This window comes from Pelecanus crispus, chromosome 2 (assembly GCF_030463565.1).
Source record: "Pelecanus crispus isolate bPelCri1 chromosome 2, bPelCri1.pri, whole genome shotgun sequence".
NCBI classification, from domain to species: domain Eukaryota; kingdom Metazoa; phylum Chordata; class Aves; order Pelecaniformes; family Pelecanidae; genus Pelecanus; species Pelecanus crispus.
The window spans coordinates 148753642-148771633 of NC_134644.1; the positions used below are offsets into that span (position 1 = coordinate 148753642).

The window sequence follows — 17992 nt, forward strand, 5'->3', positions numbered from 1 at the left end:
GTGTTGCTTATTCTCTATAGTCCCTCACCCTACAAGCATGGCTAATTCAACTTCATACCACCATCATTAGAAAAGAGTTTGTTTCTTGCAGTAAATTTGCATTTGCATTTCAGAGTCAGATGTCACGAATGATGTCAGATGTACGCTCTCTGATGGCTGCAGAGAGACAGCACCGTCAAGAGCTGGAGCAGGCAGAGCTGGAAAAACGGGAATTAATGGAGCTGCTAAGGGGGCTGCAGAAGGACTGTCGTTTAACTACAGAAGGAAGCAGGAAGTCAACAAACTTCCGCCCTCTAGCACGACTAGAGAGTGTAAAACGAAAACCTAGGGAAGTTACAGTTATCTAAACAGAAGTAAGCTTAAAAAGCATTTTCTTCTAATTTCTGTGACCACCTGACAAACTTTTCTACTTTGTATGAATGATTGGTAAACTGTATATAATTTCTGATTTACTTGCTTTTTAAATCTAGATGACTGCTTTATTTCCTCTTAGGGCATAAAAACAAATGGGGGAATTTTCTCTTAAGGAACACTGGGCATTAAAACCAGTAACTGGCAAATACCTTTTTAGCTAATGTTTTTATAAAAAGGGGGAAGGAGACTTGATTTGTTCTCTCTTCAGTGCATCATTTACAGGAGTCTTTCAAGCCTGAAAGCTAGAGCCTTTTAAAGTCAAAGATACTTAAAGGTTGTTTCCTTCCTGGTCCATTATAGTCCATTTAAGTCTAGTTTATGCATATACTTGAAACAGAAAGAAAATATGATCATCAGTAATGACATTTGGGATGTACTTAATTTTAGGAAAAGTCGGTAATAGAATTAGTAAGTCAGTAATAGAAATTAATAGATTTTGTTTGTTTATAGTCTGTAGAAGGTCTGCTTCAAAGGTGGAAAGAAAGCACTTTAAATTGTAATTCTACTGCTATGTAACAGCTTCAGGTGAGGTTGACTTTTACTTTTAGAGCTTCTCTATTTTCACAGACTGATACACACTTAAGAGACTAATAGCAAAGCCCAAGGTAATAGAGTCACCTGAAACCTTTTAAATAGATGTGTGAGTAACTTGGAGTTTGTGGGAGGGGACCTGCATTGTATTTAAAAATTTGAAGCTTTTATATGTGAAAGTATCAACTATTTCTACAGGGTCCTTTAAGCTTAAGACCAGCCCATTTGGTACTTATTATCTTTAAAGCATATATAAACATCTTGAGTATCCTTAATTTTCTTTTGGCAGGTTTAAAGCTACTTGAACATTAATATCCACAACAGGTGAATATTTGCACAGTCACTTGGACTTTGGACGTCTTTATTAGTACCCAAATTTGCAACGGTGTAAGAGCTAGGATTTTTTAACAGACCCACAAATACTGAATCAAGGGGGCATTTATCTGTAAGGACTGCATGAGAAATCTGTACAGTTCAAAGACTTTTCTTTCAACTTCCCACACAGCCTGTTCATGTTGTTTTCAGTGCTATAATTAAGCCATATTCTGTCCTCTGTTGCAGCTCTTCAGTGGAGTAACTAGGGGAGAACCTGGCCTCCTGTTTACTGAATGTGCTAAATCAGTTTTGAACTTTCAGGAAAATGTGTGCAGGTGCAACAATCTGAATAAGCTAATTTTGTAGTTTAGAAAGCAAATACATTACTGTGCATGCCTTGCTGTCACTCAGAGCAATGCTTTTATGGCTAACAGCATAACCAAAGAGAGAGGCAGCGACCTTCTTTAGCACATACACTACATTATGAAGACTTGCAGTCAGAGCTGCCTTAATTTCAGGCATTAATAAATCCTTTTAATTTGCTGTTTGTTTAGTACCACTGAAGCTGATATGCACATGTTCAGGTCTTGTGCATTTAAAAACTGACAGAAATAACTTCTGTAAAAGTTTTAGGATTTGGGTTGCTTTTTCTTTTTGTGAGAGAAAACATTCATAGGAAGAGTTATGTCCAAATATTAACTTGTTTTCAGTCCTTATATTCTAGATTAAATTACAATCATTGACAGTATTTAGGTCAATATAGCAGTCTCACCAACTCATGATGTAGCACATCTCTTAAGCAGCCATATTTAATAATCTGAAACAGTACAACAGTAGCTATAATTTGGGAAGACCTTCATTCACACTAAAACATTCAGTGGTCAATTCATATACATCAGTGTGCATATTAAAGCTGTAGGTAGAAAGCAAAAATGGTTTTATTATCTTGCGTTCTAAATAAGCAAGCTGTTAGTGTCCGTGGTCCATGTCTATTTCAGCATCCACACTAATTTTGAAGCTTCTTGGCAACACCAGATTTCATGCTATTAGAAGCAGTATATTTTCAGGATGTGCTTTTCTGTGTACTGTAACTGTGTGGTTCTGTGATGTGACTTTATCTACTTTGCTTAATGTGAAAGAAGAAAATTCCTTCAAAATCCTATAGAACTCAGATGAGCTGGATTATCTTTCCCAAGTTGGAGGGCAGTAATGATCACCCAATCTCTTCTGTTCTGACCAGAAAAAAACCAAATTATTAGCTCTGCGCTTTCTCCGTGATGGGATCTCTGCATGTTTGTTTTAGGAATTTCACCCACTTATTTATGACTAAATTCCTTCTAGTATAGTAAATAGGGTTTATTTAATATTTATTTGCATTTAGTCTGCTGTCTGTCCGCTAAGTGACAGACATGAAACTGCGTGAGAAAACGCGTCCTAGGTGGTGAGGAAGGGCTTTCTGCTGCGTGAGCTATGTCGCTTCTAGTTGCCAGCTCTGGAGAGTCTGAACTTCCAGTGCTGAAGTGTGGCAACACTTTGGGCCCACCTGCTGCTGGAATGACCTGTCAGCTCAGGTTTCCTTTAGCAGCGAGGAAGCCCTTGCAGAGATATTTTAAATGGCCATGTACTAGCTAATAGCATCAGATCCCACCAGTTACTTTAAGCTCAGTCCCATTCCTCAGTGTTGGTAACTGTTCTGCACTTAAGATTTTCCTCTGCTAATGAATCACTCACAGGGTGGCGTATGCTTAAGTATGGGCATCATTTTACCTGTCTTAAAATTAACTAGGCTGAAATTAAATAGGCCATTATGTTAATATTTTATCTAGTTTTAGCTTTTCCAGTCTCATGCATTTACACAGCTCTTAATAACAGCTGGGAGAAGCAAGGAAATTTTTTTCTTTCTTTCAAATAGTCTGTTAATCCTTTTTATAAAAACTAAGGGTCCAAATATTGTTGTAGACTTGGTGTAAAAGACAACATTTACTTGGAAATGCTACTTCCCTAGTCATGATCATATCTTAGGATTATATGAGAGATACTGCTAAAAGTGCACTACAGGAGGGTTCCAGCACTGAATTACTGGTGTTAGTATTCTCATGCTAAATCATGCTTCCATCAGTTCCATTTCCTCACAGGTAGAACTGTGCTGAGTGCAAGCTGAACGGTTACTCAGGTGGAGCAGTAACCACACAAGCAGTTGTACTTTTAGTTGCTTCTAATGGTGCTTTGCAGCTAGAAAAGGGAGAGCAAAGACCGTGGAGCAGGGAGAGTGGGGAGAAAGAGTCAGTACGGTCCGACTGTCTTTCCTTGTCTTCCCTCAGCCCGGGAGCCACGATGCAGCTGCACTGGCCTGTGCACCAGATAGCTTACCAGTGTAAACTGCTACAGTTCACAGAGCATTAGAATTAAAAGGAGATTAAATCTTTAGCCACCAGTAAGTGGGTACTAAATGTAGTAGTACCAAAACCAGGAGATTTGCAAACAATACTCACAGAGAGCAGGCCGTTAAGTAATGTATTTGAGATGACAAGGTATTACAAGAAGTTGAGCAAATCCTTATCCTGCATTGAACTGGGTGAAAAAGAATAATGCTAAGGATGTATTTAGAGAAATTAACATTTTGAAGTGAGTGGTGAGTTTGTCTTTGAAAGAACAATCAACATTTACATATTTATTCTGAAGACCCAAGAGGCCAATTACAAATACGTTTAAATTAGTTCCCTTGACTGACTTCTCCACCTAAGAAGTCAAACTCAAGACAAAATACCGTTTCCACCATTTCCTTCAGCATTAAAGCTGCATTCCCTGTTCTCCTGCTCTCCTCCCAAAGCCAAAAATTGTTGGTGGTCTTGGCCAGTGGATTACTGGATTACTTTATTTAGAACAGGAACAGTAATTTTGGGGAGAGCTTCTGGTAGGTTTAGATGAGATTCAGCAAGAGGCGTCAAACTGAGAACCCTGCATCTGAGTCAGGTGCAGGAATGGCAAGGAAGAATTTTGCTGGACTTCCTAATTAACGTGGCAATGTTTAATTAGTACGATTCTAGTACTAGATTAACAGTCTCATGAGATTAATTTGACTGCACATATATACAAGAGTTTCTTGTCAGCACAGAAGGGAATGGAATTACATAGTCAAGCGAAATACCTAATATAGCAAAGTATTTTGACTGGCCAAAAATGTTTTTATCTCAAATGTTCTTAGGTGTTTTTAAGAAGTTTAATGTATTAACGTGGCAAACAGTTCCTAAGAGATACAGAAATGGGTAGCCTTGCAAATTAAATTTTCCACGTGCTGTCCTTGTGGATGTTTCTGGCACGGTGCTTTCCTACAGCCCTTTTACTGAGGAGTGCTGGATGGTGTTTAAAAGGAGCAGTACTAGCCTTGCCTTTCTCCCGTACTGCTTATTGGATGAAGTATGGTAGGTCAGGGAGATTTTACTACATAGATAGATGCCTTTATAAAGACCTACAATTCTATGCAACTTTCTATTAATAAATAAACATTGAACTGTCTTCCAGCATTATGGTTCACTGCCAATCTATTTACCTTTTCTATCTTTATATACACAAAAAGGATAAACCAGTGCTTGACAGACCTTAATCTCTAGTCTGTAAAAGAAACAGTAACGTTATTTATTTGTATCACTTTGAAGTATGCTTTGTATAAAAGTTGAACTAATAAAGGGTCTGTACCATAGTTAATGCACTTTGGTTCACTTTCTGTTGCAAAGTTTGAGCATCCTCTTTATCAGATGAAATAGTATACTTCAGGTACGCTGGCTGCGCAGCGCAGGAAGTCACGAATAAACCACACTGTAGGGTAGGAAAGCTATATACTTGTCACGCAGCATTTTGCCAAGTAGAGGGACTAGATAGCAAGAAACAAGGCAGGCGTTCGATCAAACAGTATAGCTTCTCACGGACTTTTTCTTCCTGCCTCACAGATGGGAGTTTGTGAATGGGGTGAGCAGCCGTTTTGAGGGAGAGGAGCTGGCGTAAGTTGCAAATTCCTACAAGAGGATGACAGTCCACTCCTGCACAGATGGCAGGATAATAAACTAGCAAGAAGGGAAAGAAAAAAATAATTCCCTATCTATCAATTAAAGGGATCTCATCCTTAACACTGGTTTTTCGTATACACTGCAAGAGCCCACGTGGGATACGAACATGTGAGAACAGGAGAACGAGGAAGTTGTTCAGAGTTTTGCACTTCAGAAGTTGTAATCTAGGGATGCATTTGCTTCAATGTGAACAATCTGGACACAAGGCACACTACAGCATGAATGTGCTGCATGCAGTACTCTGCATTAAGCTGGCATGTCACGACAATAGAGAGCAGCACATAGCTTGCAGTTAACCCGTTTATCTGTTTATACCTATCCATCTGCTTCTGGCCTTCAGCCAGTATAGAATAATAAAGACTGCGTAGCTGCTAAAGACTTCGGAAGTTAAAAAAAAAAGAGCACCCACCTTGTCTCACCATTATCCGACACACAAACTGCATTTGTCTGTCTGTTAGCAAGGATGTTAGCTGAACCAAGGCAATTGTTACATATTTCAGCCCGAAGCACAGCTGTTGTTAGGACTGTCTCCTTTTCTTACCGCGCACACGGTCTGGGTACTCGGCCACAGGAGTTCTGGAGGAAGAACCGTAGGGCACCGTGGATCCCTTCTGCCTCACTCGCTCCTCCCGAGTGTTTTGCTCATCAGGTAGGTGCGTGATTCACTAAGCAGTAGTTTGACACTAGACACCTCCAGTGTCCTGATGCTCCAGTCAGGAAACAGAACTTGAAACTTTCTTTTTGGGCAGAGTATAAAAAGCAAAATTTAATGCTTAAAGTGTCATTTACTCATGGTAGGAATCCAGTTTAAGAGAGCAAACCAAATAATTCCAAGTTTTAAACAGCATTATTTCAAGTTGATTTTATCCAAGAAAGGAACCACTTTGCATTGAAGGGTCACAGAGCTAAATTAATTTAAAAAAAAAAGAAAAAAAGATAGACATATACTTCTTTTTCAAGTTTAACTACATTTACAGAGCTTGCATACATCAAACAATTTAACCAACCCTTTATTTCCTCCTAGTTTGAAAATGACTAGTGACATGCCACATATTTTAAACTTTCAAGAACCAGTACTGAATATTTACATATTTATTCCATGCTTGACACTTTACTTTTCATTTCAAATTCCCTGACAGAAAACAAATGATTCATATCCCTGCTAGTTTCCAACACAGTAAAGTTTCTAAAAAAATAAAACAACCTTAAACACACAGTCTAAAGGAGCTAGGCAGCTTTAAAAATATTTATGCAGTGCTCCTTAAAAAAATAGCATTAATACCTGTAATGCCTGTGAGAGCTCCACCCATTTGAGTCAGTACAATTGCATTATTAGTGAAATTACATCTTCCTGTTATTTTACCATTCAAAAAGTTGTTTGGCTCCCAATCCAAATTTTTGTTCATGTTATTTTAAACAATGTTAAAACACATACCTCTGTGAACCGATACTATTCCCTTTAACTGCACCCAGACAATTTAAAGAAGTTTACCGCTTTCATAGGTCACGTCACTTGACTTTGTGCAAATGAATCGCCTCTCAAACTGTGGGACGCTGTCCCAGAGTCTCCACATATAGAGAAAGTACATGTAATAGGGGCCTTCTGTGGTTCAAATTAAAACCTACTTAATTTAGCCAGGCAGTATAAAGCTAAGAAAAATTCAATTTAAAGTATTGTCACACTTCAGAAACACTTAAAATAGGGTGTTAAAAGTTTATGATTCTAGACAAATGAACCATCTATAAAGTTAAGACTAGGTAAAACAAGAACATTACAACTGGGCCTTATTTCAGCGAAGACCCCTTTATAGCACTTTTGTAATGTCAAAAGACCAAAGCAGACGTGAAAATTGAGCTCAGCTGAGTCTGACAGCAGCAATCATTTGTAAAAATTTTATATAGCTTTTAGAAAAAGCTACCACTCCTCACCCCATCCAAAAATGCAACAGAACAGAATCGTTTAGGTTGGAAAAGACCTTTAAGATCATCCAGTCCAACCATTAACCTAACACTACCAAGTCCACCACTAAACCAATTAAAGGTAGAGTAAGAATTTCATGTTTCCTGGCTTGGTGGCTGGATTATTTTTTAATGAAAGTAAAAACGAGGAATCATTAAGGTTGGAAAGGATCTCAAGATCATCAGTCCAACCATCAACCCAACACCACCATGCCCACTAAACCATGTCCCGAAGTGCCACATCTACCCGTTTTTTGAACGCTTCCAGGGATGGGGACTCCACCACCTCTCTGGGCAGCCTGTTCCAATGCTTGACTGCCCTTTCCATGAAAAAATTTCTCCTAATACCCAAACCAAACCTCCCCTGATGCAGCTTGAGGCCATTTCCTCTCATCCTATTGCTAACTACGTGGGAGAAGAGACCAACACCCACCTCACTACAACCTCCTTTCAGGTAGTTGTAGAGAGCGATAAGGTCTCCCCTCAGCCTCCTCTTCTCCAGACTAAACAACCCCAGTTCCCTCAGCCGCTCCTCATAAGGCCTGTGCTCCAGACCCTTCACCAGCCTTGTTGCCCTTCTCTGGACACGCTCCAGCACCTCAGTGTCCATCTTGTATTGAGGGGCCCAAAACTGGACACAGTATTCGAGGCGTGGCCAATATTCTCAATAAAAGGCTATTGAGAGGTTATTTTTCTAAGAAATCCCATGGGAGCCCAAAGGAATGCAAACACGTAAAAAGCTTACTTCAATCACTTAATGTAATATGAAAATAAGTTTAGAGGGAATCTAGTGGTAACATTTCTTTATGAATTCCTACTTCTCAAAGTTTTTCTTTTTGCACTAGTATCTCAGTCTAATCACAGAAACAAAAATCCAAACCATCTATTCAGAGGGAAGGTTTAGTATTACTGCTTCACTATGTGGTTGCTCAGTTTATACATCTGTCTCTATGCCCTCTCAACTACGTAAGTCAGCAGAGAGGCAGGCAACTAACTAACTCCAGGCTCTCTAAGGGTACGGGTATCTTGCCTTTTAACTTCAAAGCATACTCATGTTTTCCAATGAAATAACTCCTGTGCTCCTAATGCATGAGCTGGAGTTACAGAGTAAATGCTAGAATGTTATCTTAGTCTCCCTGAAGTCAACAACAGATTTTCTACTAATTTTAACAGGTGTGGGATCTTATTTAAGTCTCTAATCACATTACCAAAGATGTACAACAAAAACCTACATAAATTACATTTACATTTGTATTCTTTCACAGATTAATTTATTTCAGTCAGTCTTCTATCACCTGCTACTTCAACTGTTGTCAGATGGACCTCATTCATTAATAACTCACACTGGCTAAAAAAAGGGCTAACAGCTCTAAACCTGAGAGAAAAAACTAAAATTGCCTTACATATATTTTTTTTTTATTATTTTCTTGCAGTAACAAGTCACACGCAAAACACCTGTACCTTTCTTTTGGCACAATGAATATTTTAGAAGTCCTTCAAGTCTTAACTCAGGGAGGTTCTTTACTGAGTATTGTCTACTGAAGTCCACAAAAAATTAAAACATTCTTTCAAAAGGAACAAAAAATTTACAATTGTACACAAAAAGTCTTGAATTTTATTGAAATTTCAAGTCTTGTATCAAACAAAAACTTTTCTTCAGACAAAAATATTCTCTTGGTGTCCTCCAGATACCAGTAACTCTGAATTGGTCCTTTAGTGCCGCCGCTTTCTTTGTCATCTTCACAGAAGTCCACATGGTTGGGCCGTTCCATTAGGTCTCATTTTATCGTGTGAAGGAACGTACATGACGACCTCTTCCACTGCCTCCACTAACAAACTTTCCTCTTGAGCCACCACTGCTACTACTATTAGCACTTGTCCAAGATGGTCCAATTCCTCCCCGGCCTCTGGAAGCACGATCGCGAGGACTCGGTCGGTAGCCTTAAAGCAAAGAAAAGTATACTCAGTTGGAAAAAAAAAAAAAAAAAAAAAAACCAAAAAAACCCCACGCCCTAGGCGTAGTAGCTGCTGTGAAAGCATAAGAAACAAAAACAAGATGAGACACAAACAGGGTCTGTTTTCTCCTTTTAATTTTCACTTTTCTTTTAGGCAAGTATTTTTTGCTTTGATTGGCTCTATAATTACCATGTAGGTACGAAGACAACTGAATTGCAAAAGTCTGAATGCAAAATTAAGTTTCTGCGATCAAGTGTTCAATTCAGCAAGTTTTATGGATTACAGGGCAGTTCGTATGAAAGCATGTATTTGACACAGTCTCAGTGACAACTGTTCATATATGCTTAAAACATTTGCTGAATTTCAAGGTGTCTGCAGCATCCTTGCATGGTTTCATTTGTAAAGCGAAAATGAAATTCAAGGAATTTTCTATAGTTCGATGCCCATATGAATACCATGTACCTGCTGAACTTAATGGTCTCAGTGGTGGCAGTGGACCCCTGTTAAAATTGCTTTGACCACCTCTACTGTCATTGTAGGTTCCCCTGGGCGTACTCTGTGCACTCCAACTTGAGCCTCGAGCGCCTTCACGACGACTGTAATTTCCTAGATAGGGAGAGAAAAACCCACACACTGTTGAGCAAACGTCACTTTTTTTCTTTTTTTTTCCATTTCAATCTTCACAATACTCAAGGGTGGTAAATATAATATTTACATAATTCAAATAGATAAAGCTAGTCTGCATCAACATGCCTTCAGTATTCTAACTCCAAGTCTACAAGTTCCTGTATTATACACAGAATCAGGGGAAAATATCTATTTTTCAAACATGAACTCAAGTTTTTAAGAAAAAAATTACATTATCTAGTGCATTAAGATAGACTCCTATACCTTAAGTTTTTGCTGTAAAATAAATCCCAGTTTTAAAACTTTACTAAATGGAAGTATTTTCTGTTTTGACTGTGCAAGGACTTGCCCTAATTACAGAATCGAAGCAAAAGGCATGCAACCTTATCTATATACGAAAGAAACTTAACACTCCAGCTAGAATCTCCAGGTCCACTGGAAATTGCATCTTATTCCTGTCAGCATCTTCCATCCTTTTATTCAAAAGCCTCATTTAAACCCAGAGATGTATTGTGACACTTGATTTCAGGAACTACCATGTCACGAACGGCAGAGAAGGCTTTTTATTTTTGTGGCTGCATATCTAAAGCACTCCAACAGTTGCTAAAAGAAAACAGCTAACTCCTTTTGTAAGAGAGAGGGAGAGAGAGGCAACACAGGAACTCGCAGCCTTGGTTCAATTCCAGAGCACTCAAGAGAACCTTTTCTAGTGCCAAACAACTTATTTCAACAATCCTGCTTCATGAACATCTTGTGCCAGGGATGGTTAATTGCTAGTAAACTGGGGTAGTATTACTGCAGCATTTTTTAATCATTCATTTACTCCAATTATAATACAGGAGACAACATACCTTTTGAAGCAGGTGGTGTAAAGAACCTGTTCTGACTGTGAAAAGCTCCTCGTCCTCCACGATTCCCTGAGAACCCACCACGTGAAGAAATCTTCTGTGACACTTTTGGTGGCCTTTTGGCTGGTGGTATCCCATCTGGAGCAACCACTTCTTTGCTCTCCGCAGCAACAAAATCATCCACGTGCATGGAAGGCGGCCTGCTGGTATTCTGTTTCCTCTGACGGAAGATATCATGTGGTCGAATTCCTTGTCCAAATCCTCCCCTGCCTCTTCCTCTTGGTGGTGGCACAACATGAGCTCTCTTTGCAGGCTCTATGTACTCAGATTTTCCACTGTCATGACAAACCATGATTTATTTAGTTAATATAAAAACGCTTTCATACTGAAGGTCAGGCATTCTCCATATTGGAGATGCAATTTGAAAGGCAATTGACATGTTGAGAATATACAAAACAGTGCTGAACACACTATTTACTCATTACGCTCATCTTACCTTGAAGTTATGAAGGTCTCATGCTTGTGCTTGCCAAGTTTGAACCCTTTTGTGGTTTTTGTGCGGCCAGGAGATGATGGTTCTGACAAAAACGACCTCTCCAATTCAGCTTGCAAGTCAAAGTCACTGCAGCCCTTCTCTGACAGTTCAATTAAGTCAACTTTTACCTGCAAAGATAAGAGTTTAGTTTTATCACAACAATCATTACTAGCACCTCTGAAGAAGAAAACATGCTGCACCAGGATGGATGAGATTCAGCTAAGGTTCCTTCTTCCAGAGCAAAAAAGCTCCATCCTCTACCTTTTAATGCAGTAGTGTGGCTCAAAACAAAAAGCAGCAGTAACAAAACAAAAAAGCAGCAGAGCTGCAGCAAAATTGTCTTGATGGTTCTGAATCTCGACAAAGTCAGGTATTTCAAGTATGAACACCTGTCTTGTCACTAAATGACCTACGCTGAGGCACTCTTTCACTTAAGCTACAGTCCTATAAATGTATTAATGCTGCTTTTATGCAGGAATCAAAAGGTTTGGTTTTGCTTAAGAAATTAAAACACAAGTATCTTTGCACGTAAATTAAAAGAGAGTAAAACTAAAAAAGAATGAAGGCAATGAAGTCAACAGAAACTGATTATTTCTCAAGTAAGAAGTTAAGACACTGCCAATTGCTTAGTTTAATAAAATAATGTTATTGTGTATTTTTCAAAATTAAAGTTTAAATTGTAAAAATCAAGTTTGAAATACTGTGAAATACTGTGAATTTTTGTGCAAGTCGTTTCATTTACTACTGCCATTTTTTCCACTTTTGTCACATCAGAGCAAAGATTTTAAAAAGAAAGTGTAGCTATCGGGCTCTTTCGATATTACTGCAATGACAGAAGACAAGCAAGGAAAGGAAAATAAATCACATTCTTTGTCTACTTTAACACAAACTGCTGAAAAGCCCCAGCAGCAATGCAAAAGCAGGTTAGGACTGACACAACAACTGTTCCTCTAAAGGAGATTACTCCTGCATTAGCACTGCAGAAGGTGCCAATTCTGTGGCTATTTCCGAGTGAACCTGAAGGCATTCGCTAATAGCCTTTAACAAATACCAACCCCTGTATCTGGGTCAATTTATGAGGGTGAGCTCAGGAAAACAAACCATTTGGCCATATGAATTTCTGATGCTACTAGCTCAGGTTAACCCTCATTTTTAAATCCACTTCAGTCATGTTAACGAAGCCTTTTACCATATCCAGATCAGTGTCTATTTCTTCAGCCTGAAAGGGTGAGAACCACATGGACTTCAGCTGGTCATCCATCACGTCTGCCAACACATATGTAGTCCTGCAATAAAACAATGTCAAATGCCTATTTGATTATGAACTACAACCAACTGCAAGCATACGCAGCATTACAGAACCCGAGGTGACTGTTATTTCCTTACCCTTGATACTTGCATGAAATTAAACACACTGGGACTAGCAGGTAGCAGTGACAACAGTGCTGCTTAGCTCCTGTTTGTAACATACTCATGTACCAATTCTTGCATTTTCTTAATTAAATCACAGGTAGTATGCTCACATACTTAACCAATTTACCTGTTGTTAAACAAATTCTGAAGAGAGTCTGGTGCAGAAAGAATAGGCTCTACATCTTGGTCGCTCAGCGGACAAGAATCACCCGCTGATTCCAACATCTGCCTCACGCCAATGATGTTGTCCAGTAAGGATTCAAGGCCATCGTCTTCCTTTGAACGATCCTAAGTCAACACAGCAGAAGTCAGAATTTTTTCCCCTCCTCAGAGAAGGAAATATGCTTTTGTTAATTAAAAAAACAAAAGGGAGGGAAGGGGGTACTTCACAAAACAGCCTATCCATCCACAAATAGCGAAACTAAGACACCCAAGTACACAAACAACAGCACAGAGCTCCTCAGTATGCTATGAAACAAACCATGTCACCACATGCACATGCTAGTCTTTGTCTCCCGTTGATACAATAACCAAGATGACAGTCCCAAAGAAGGCATCACCTAAGGTTTTAGTTAACAAGCTCTCTGCCAGTGCACTCCAACTTCCTCAGTGTCTGCTACTTCTCCTTCAGCACAGCTGTGGCTTTTAATCTCTTACCACAGATGCAGGTGGCCAGGGAAGGGACAGGAGGGAGTATAGCACCAGAAAGGCATTTGTGACCAACAGGCTGTGGAGCAGCTGTTTTATGCACTGTTCTAAATTAGCCATCTACTGCATGGCTGCCATCAATTAAGTAGGATTAGATTTGAATAATTGAGTTAAGTTCGCAATTAGAATCACAGAAATGTCGGATGCATTGAATTCTGTGTATCCTCTAGTCCAATCCCCCACTGCTTGAAGCAGGACTATTATCAAAGCCAGATCAGGTCAGCCATAACTTTATCTAGCTGTGTCTAAAAAAGCTCCAGTGACAGAGTGACAACCTGTTGCAGTGCTGCACTTCTCTCTGTGATTTCCTCCCTGCCCCAACCTGAGCCTCTGAAGCCACGATCTAGGGCCATTGCCCCTTGTTTTATCATCTAGAATTACCAAAAGGAGTTTGATTCCACCATGTTTGTTACTATCCCCCAAACAGCTGTAAGTAGCTCTGAGATAGCTCCTTAGCCCTCTTCACCAGGCTAAACAAGTCCAGCTTCCACCTCCTCTCTCTAACACATGTGCTCCAGGTCCCTGATCACCTTCGTAGAACCCTCTTCAGTTTCCCTAAGATCTCCCTAGAACTGACAAGAGGGCAAAGCTGGCCAAAGGTGAATGCAGCACTCCACATGAGAGCTCACCAGCATCCCATGGAGGGAGACAGTAATGTCGCTTGAGTTGCTGGCTATGCTCCTTCCAGGATAGCTCAGAACACAGTCTGCCTCATTTGTAGTGACCATGCGCTGTTGGCCCATGTTCAACCTAATGTCCACTATAACCAGCCAGCCCTTTTCAGCCCAGCCCGCATCAAGGCATAGGGTTATTCTGCTCTCACTGCAGAACTGTGCATTTTTCCTAACAACCCATACAAGCTTTCTGCTGAATCAATCCCAAAAAGTCTATTGTGGTCCCTCTGGATTGAAGCTTTGCTCTTTGTCACATTAGTCACTCCCCCAGCTTACTGTCATCCATAAATGCACTGAAGATGTATCCATTGTTCAGGTCTCTGATGGAAACATCCAACAATATCAGCCCCACTATTGATTCCTGGATATTACACTTGTTACTGCTCACCAGTAACATCAAGCCACTGCTAAGCAGACTTTCCTGTTGCTTTATTACATTAACAATCTGCTCACCACTACCCAGCGCTCTGTTGTATGCATTCGCTGCCTTTCATCACACGGTTAACTGCCTAGAGCACCACACTGCTCTTATGGTGTGCAAATACTCTCAGCACAAGGGGATCCCAACCCTACCCGAAACTTCTTAGCATTACCCACAATATAAAGTCAGAATCCACCCTGCATCAGAATAGGCGATTTTGAACATCAGTATTAAAACAATGGCAACAGCTATTACCAATTCCACAAGGTATGCCACAGAATTGCACACCCTTCTCATCGAGGAGGGACAGTCTGTATTGTTTTAAAAACATGTTCAGATACAAGATGGCAACATCAACTTGATCATTTAAATTCTTTTACCATAACATGTTTCTCCAGATCAAGCAGCAGGTTTTCTGGGGTTTCTTCTTTGTTCTGCAGTAGATGTTTTAACTCTGCAGCAGACAGACCAAGCGTTCTGCCTGGATGAGATCCATCTGCTTCCATAAGGCTGCTGTCATCTCCACAACATCCCTGAAATATTTGGCAAGTGGGAAACAAGTATTCATAAATACTCACTATACTTCTGAACTGCAAACCCTTAGAATTCAAATGTACATTAGAGCAAATCTAGCAGAATGAGTAGTCTCTTGATTTAAAAACATATTATGCAAAATATTTTAATAAAGTACATGTCAATAGGAAAGTTTAGATGCTGCATCAAGATGAATGCAATCCTTTCCTATATAGGCTGAGGTTTGTATCACAGAATTAACAAATATTTTTGATTCCTTTCTATAGTACATATCAATACAGCAACTCTCTTAACAGGATGCCATGAATCTAAAACCTGGACACAACAGCACGCTATTCACTTAGGAAATCAATATGAATCAATATGCTGTTCTTCCTACCAAAAAACCCTCTTACTTACTAAACATATAATCTGCCCAGCTTCCACAGATATCATTAAAAACTAAAGATGGCACTAACACTACTGATGGAAAAGCCTGACGCAGCAATCTGCATAGTCAACTGCTTTCTGAAATAATTGTTCCTGAACGTGTCTCACACTGCAGATTTCAGAGAAACGCAGCTGAGTTTGTCTAAGTATACAATACATATTCACTTACCAGCGTATCAGAGTTTAGAATCTGTCGCATAAAATCCAAAAAAGAAGAGGCCAGTTCACCCGTGTCTTTGCTAAAACTAGTTATTACTCGTTTTAATACAGTGTACAGAGCACTGCTGTGTTTTCTTAGAGAGCTGGTTTTTTAATGAAAAGAGAGAAAATACTTCATTAGCACATACATTGTGACCATTCCACTGTAATTTAGTATAAGAAAATAACATTTATGCAAAATACTTTCAGTAGATTTTATAATTATCAAGTTGAGTTTTGATTATAAAGCTGGAGCTCCATTATTTTCTCTGTTGTTCTCACCAGCACTGCCTGCTGGTATTTCAGACTGCATACGCACAGCTACATGTACTGCAGCAATACCTCAAAAATCTGCAAGAAATTACATTTTCGTCTTCGGGAGAAAAGGGATAGGACAACAGAAATTTTTCTTGCACAAGGGCCTTCTGTATAAAGCAGGATCATGCATGCTGTTACAATTTCACTGCATCCCATGATGCTTAACTACAGGAACAAACCAGAAAGGTAATCATCAACACAGAAAAAACAAGGCCGTGTACTGAAGCTAACAGCTAGACATATGGGATCACAGAAACAACAGCATCTTTAACCTACTTATTTTTCATTTGCAGGTTGTATAGCTTCTTGCAGCCTGAGCGGCACAGTTCTGTAGCACTGCTTAGAAAAGTGTTTTGAACAACCTTTTATTGACAAGGCTCCAGGTACTACCTTTTTCTCTTTGGGAACTTCACAACTTTCTTGCCTCTCTGCACCTCACCTTCAGTGGACAGAAACAGGTCCAAATACAGGACAAGGAATTACGTGTCAAAACACCACAACACTGTCCAATTCATGCACATATTTGTTCAAAAGGGAGCAGAGGCAACAAAAACAGTTAGAAAACAACACATATATCCTCATTTCAAAAGCCCTAATTGCCTGGAGGTTAGAACACTCTGGGGAGTGCAAAGTGAATCCCCTCAAAATAGAGGGAATGACAGACAGCTCTCCAATGTCCCAGAGGAGAGCTCTAACTACTGAGTGACTCAAAAGGGAAGGACATGAGCACTATATCCTCTATAGCATTCTAATGCTCCAGCCTTGGAGTGGGGAAATGGAGGGTACAAACCTTTTTTCAATGGTTTGTTTACTTCTTGAAAGAAAGTGCTCCTGTGTGCACACTGCAGAAATGATTTGGAGGTAAAATTTCAAGTGAAGGAAGACCAAAACACAGAGTAAACACTGAAGCCCCAAAGAGAGATGAAAAGTTCAGGTGCCTCATCCTCAACATTTCCTACTCATCTAGTAGGAAATGATTTCACTTGCAGAAGTTTTTACATAATTTTAAGTTGTCAGAGATATCTTAAAATAGCATACCTCTTTAAGTGATAGAAGCCATAGTCATGCTCTGTAAGGAACATCATTGTTCGGATACACGTCAGCAGACAATTGTAACTGCTCTCAGAATTAGTTAATGTTTCCATCAGACAGTCACAAATTAAGGGCATCAGCTCTTTGTTTGGTAAGGAGTTGGAAAGCTGCTCTGATTCAGACACAGAGCCTTCTGATGAACTTGGTAAAATGAGTGCAATATCCTATAAAACATTATTATTAATTATATAATAATTATATTATATTAATATAAAACATTATTAACAATTATTACATAGTAAAAAATGCATTCTGTATACCAGCAGTAAGTATAAACCATACATTAAGTCAGAAACACTAGGTTCTTTCACTACCCCTTTATCATCTTATTCCAGTATTTCAAAGTTATTACTGACCAGTAAAACACTAATCCAGTGTGTCTTTTTTAAATAGGTTCTGTTAAGGGTTACAAACCATTATTGAGTTTTAAAAACATAAAAGCTTCAAAGGGTGAAAAGCGATAGCAGAGCCACAACTAAAAGCCAAACAGTCATTGGATAATAACTTATACTTGCACACAGTTTCTTGCCTAGGAAGTCAAACTGTCCCTTAATCTCAAAACATTCATCAAAATTAAGAGGCTGCAGACATCACTTAGGAAGTTTAAGATCTACTGCCCCCTCCACATTTTACATAAAATACAAGAAGACTGACTTGTACAATGAATTTGCATGGGCAAAGAGCTCTTGTTTATATGCGAATGGCTGACCGATCTCTACTGATCAACAATGCCCAAATGTCTTTTGCATAAATGGATAAGCAGTAAAGCAAGTAAATACATGCAACTCGTAAGACAAATAATGACATGCAAATCTATGCACGCAACTAACGAGAAACTAGCAGGGCTAGTCTATGAATTAGTTTTCAGGTAACACTTCTTAGTTCAATCAGTAACTTTTTTTTTTAAAAGGTGTAGTTTTATGGTAGCAGCACATCATATCTATCTTTGCATTTGG

General features: G+C 39.2%; 2 protein-coding genes across 4 annotated transcripts in view; one reads left to right on the plus strand and one right to left on the minus strand.

The window, feature by feature from the left end:
- Nucleotides 1–10740, plus strand: part of LOC104026049 (RING finger protein 151) — a 22057-nt gene extending 11317 nt beyond the window's left edge. The window contains exons 7-8 of one of the 3 annotated variants that reach the window (XM_075706440.1): nucleotides 114–353; nucleotides 10706–10740. In XM_075706440.1, the coding sequence (XP_075562555.1) occupies nucleotides 114–347 (234 nt within the window). In that variant the 3' untranslated portion in view covers nucleotides 348–353; nucleotides 10706–10740. Of the gene's footprint in view, nucleotides 1–113; nucleotides 4953–10705 lie in introns of those variants that run through there. The other 2 variants (XM_009492629.2, XM_075706439.1) reach the window with 2 other exon arrangements.
- Nucleotides 7901–17992, minus strand: part of VIRMA (vir like m6A methyltransferase associated) — a 25889-nt gene continuing 15797 nt past the window's right edge. The window contains exons 16-24 of the mRNA XM_075706438.1: nucleotides 16983–17200; nucleotides 15598–15730; nucleotides 14846–14998; nucleotides 12790–12950; nucleotides 12439–12535; nucleotides 11211–11377; nucleotides 10718–11049; nucleotides 9702–9845; nucleotides 7901–9224 (exon numbers count right to left, since the gene is read on the minus strand). Coding sequence (XP_075562553.1) covers nucleotides 9067–9224; nucleotides 9702–9845; nucleotides 10718–11049; nucleotides 11211–11377; nucleotides 12439–12535; nucleotides 12790–12950; nucleotides 14846–14998; nucleotides 15598–15730; nucleotides 16983–17200 — 1563 coding nt within the window. The 3' untranslated portion in view covers nucleotides 7901–9066. The remainder of the gene's footprint in view (nucleotides 9225–9701; nucleotides 9846–10717; nucleotides 11050–11210; nucleotides 11378–12438; nucleotides 12536–12789; nucleotides 12951–14845; nucleotides 14999–15597; nucleotides 15731–16982; nucleotides 17201–17992) is intronic.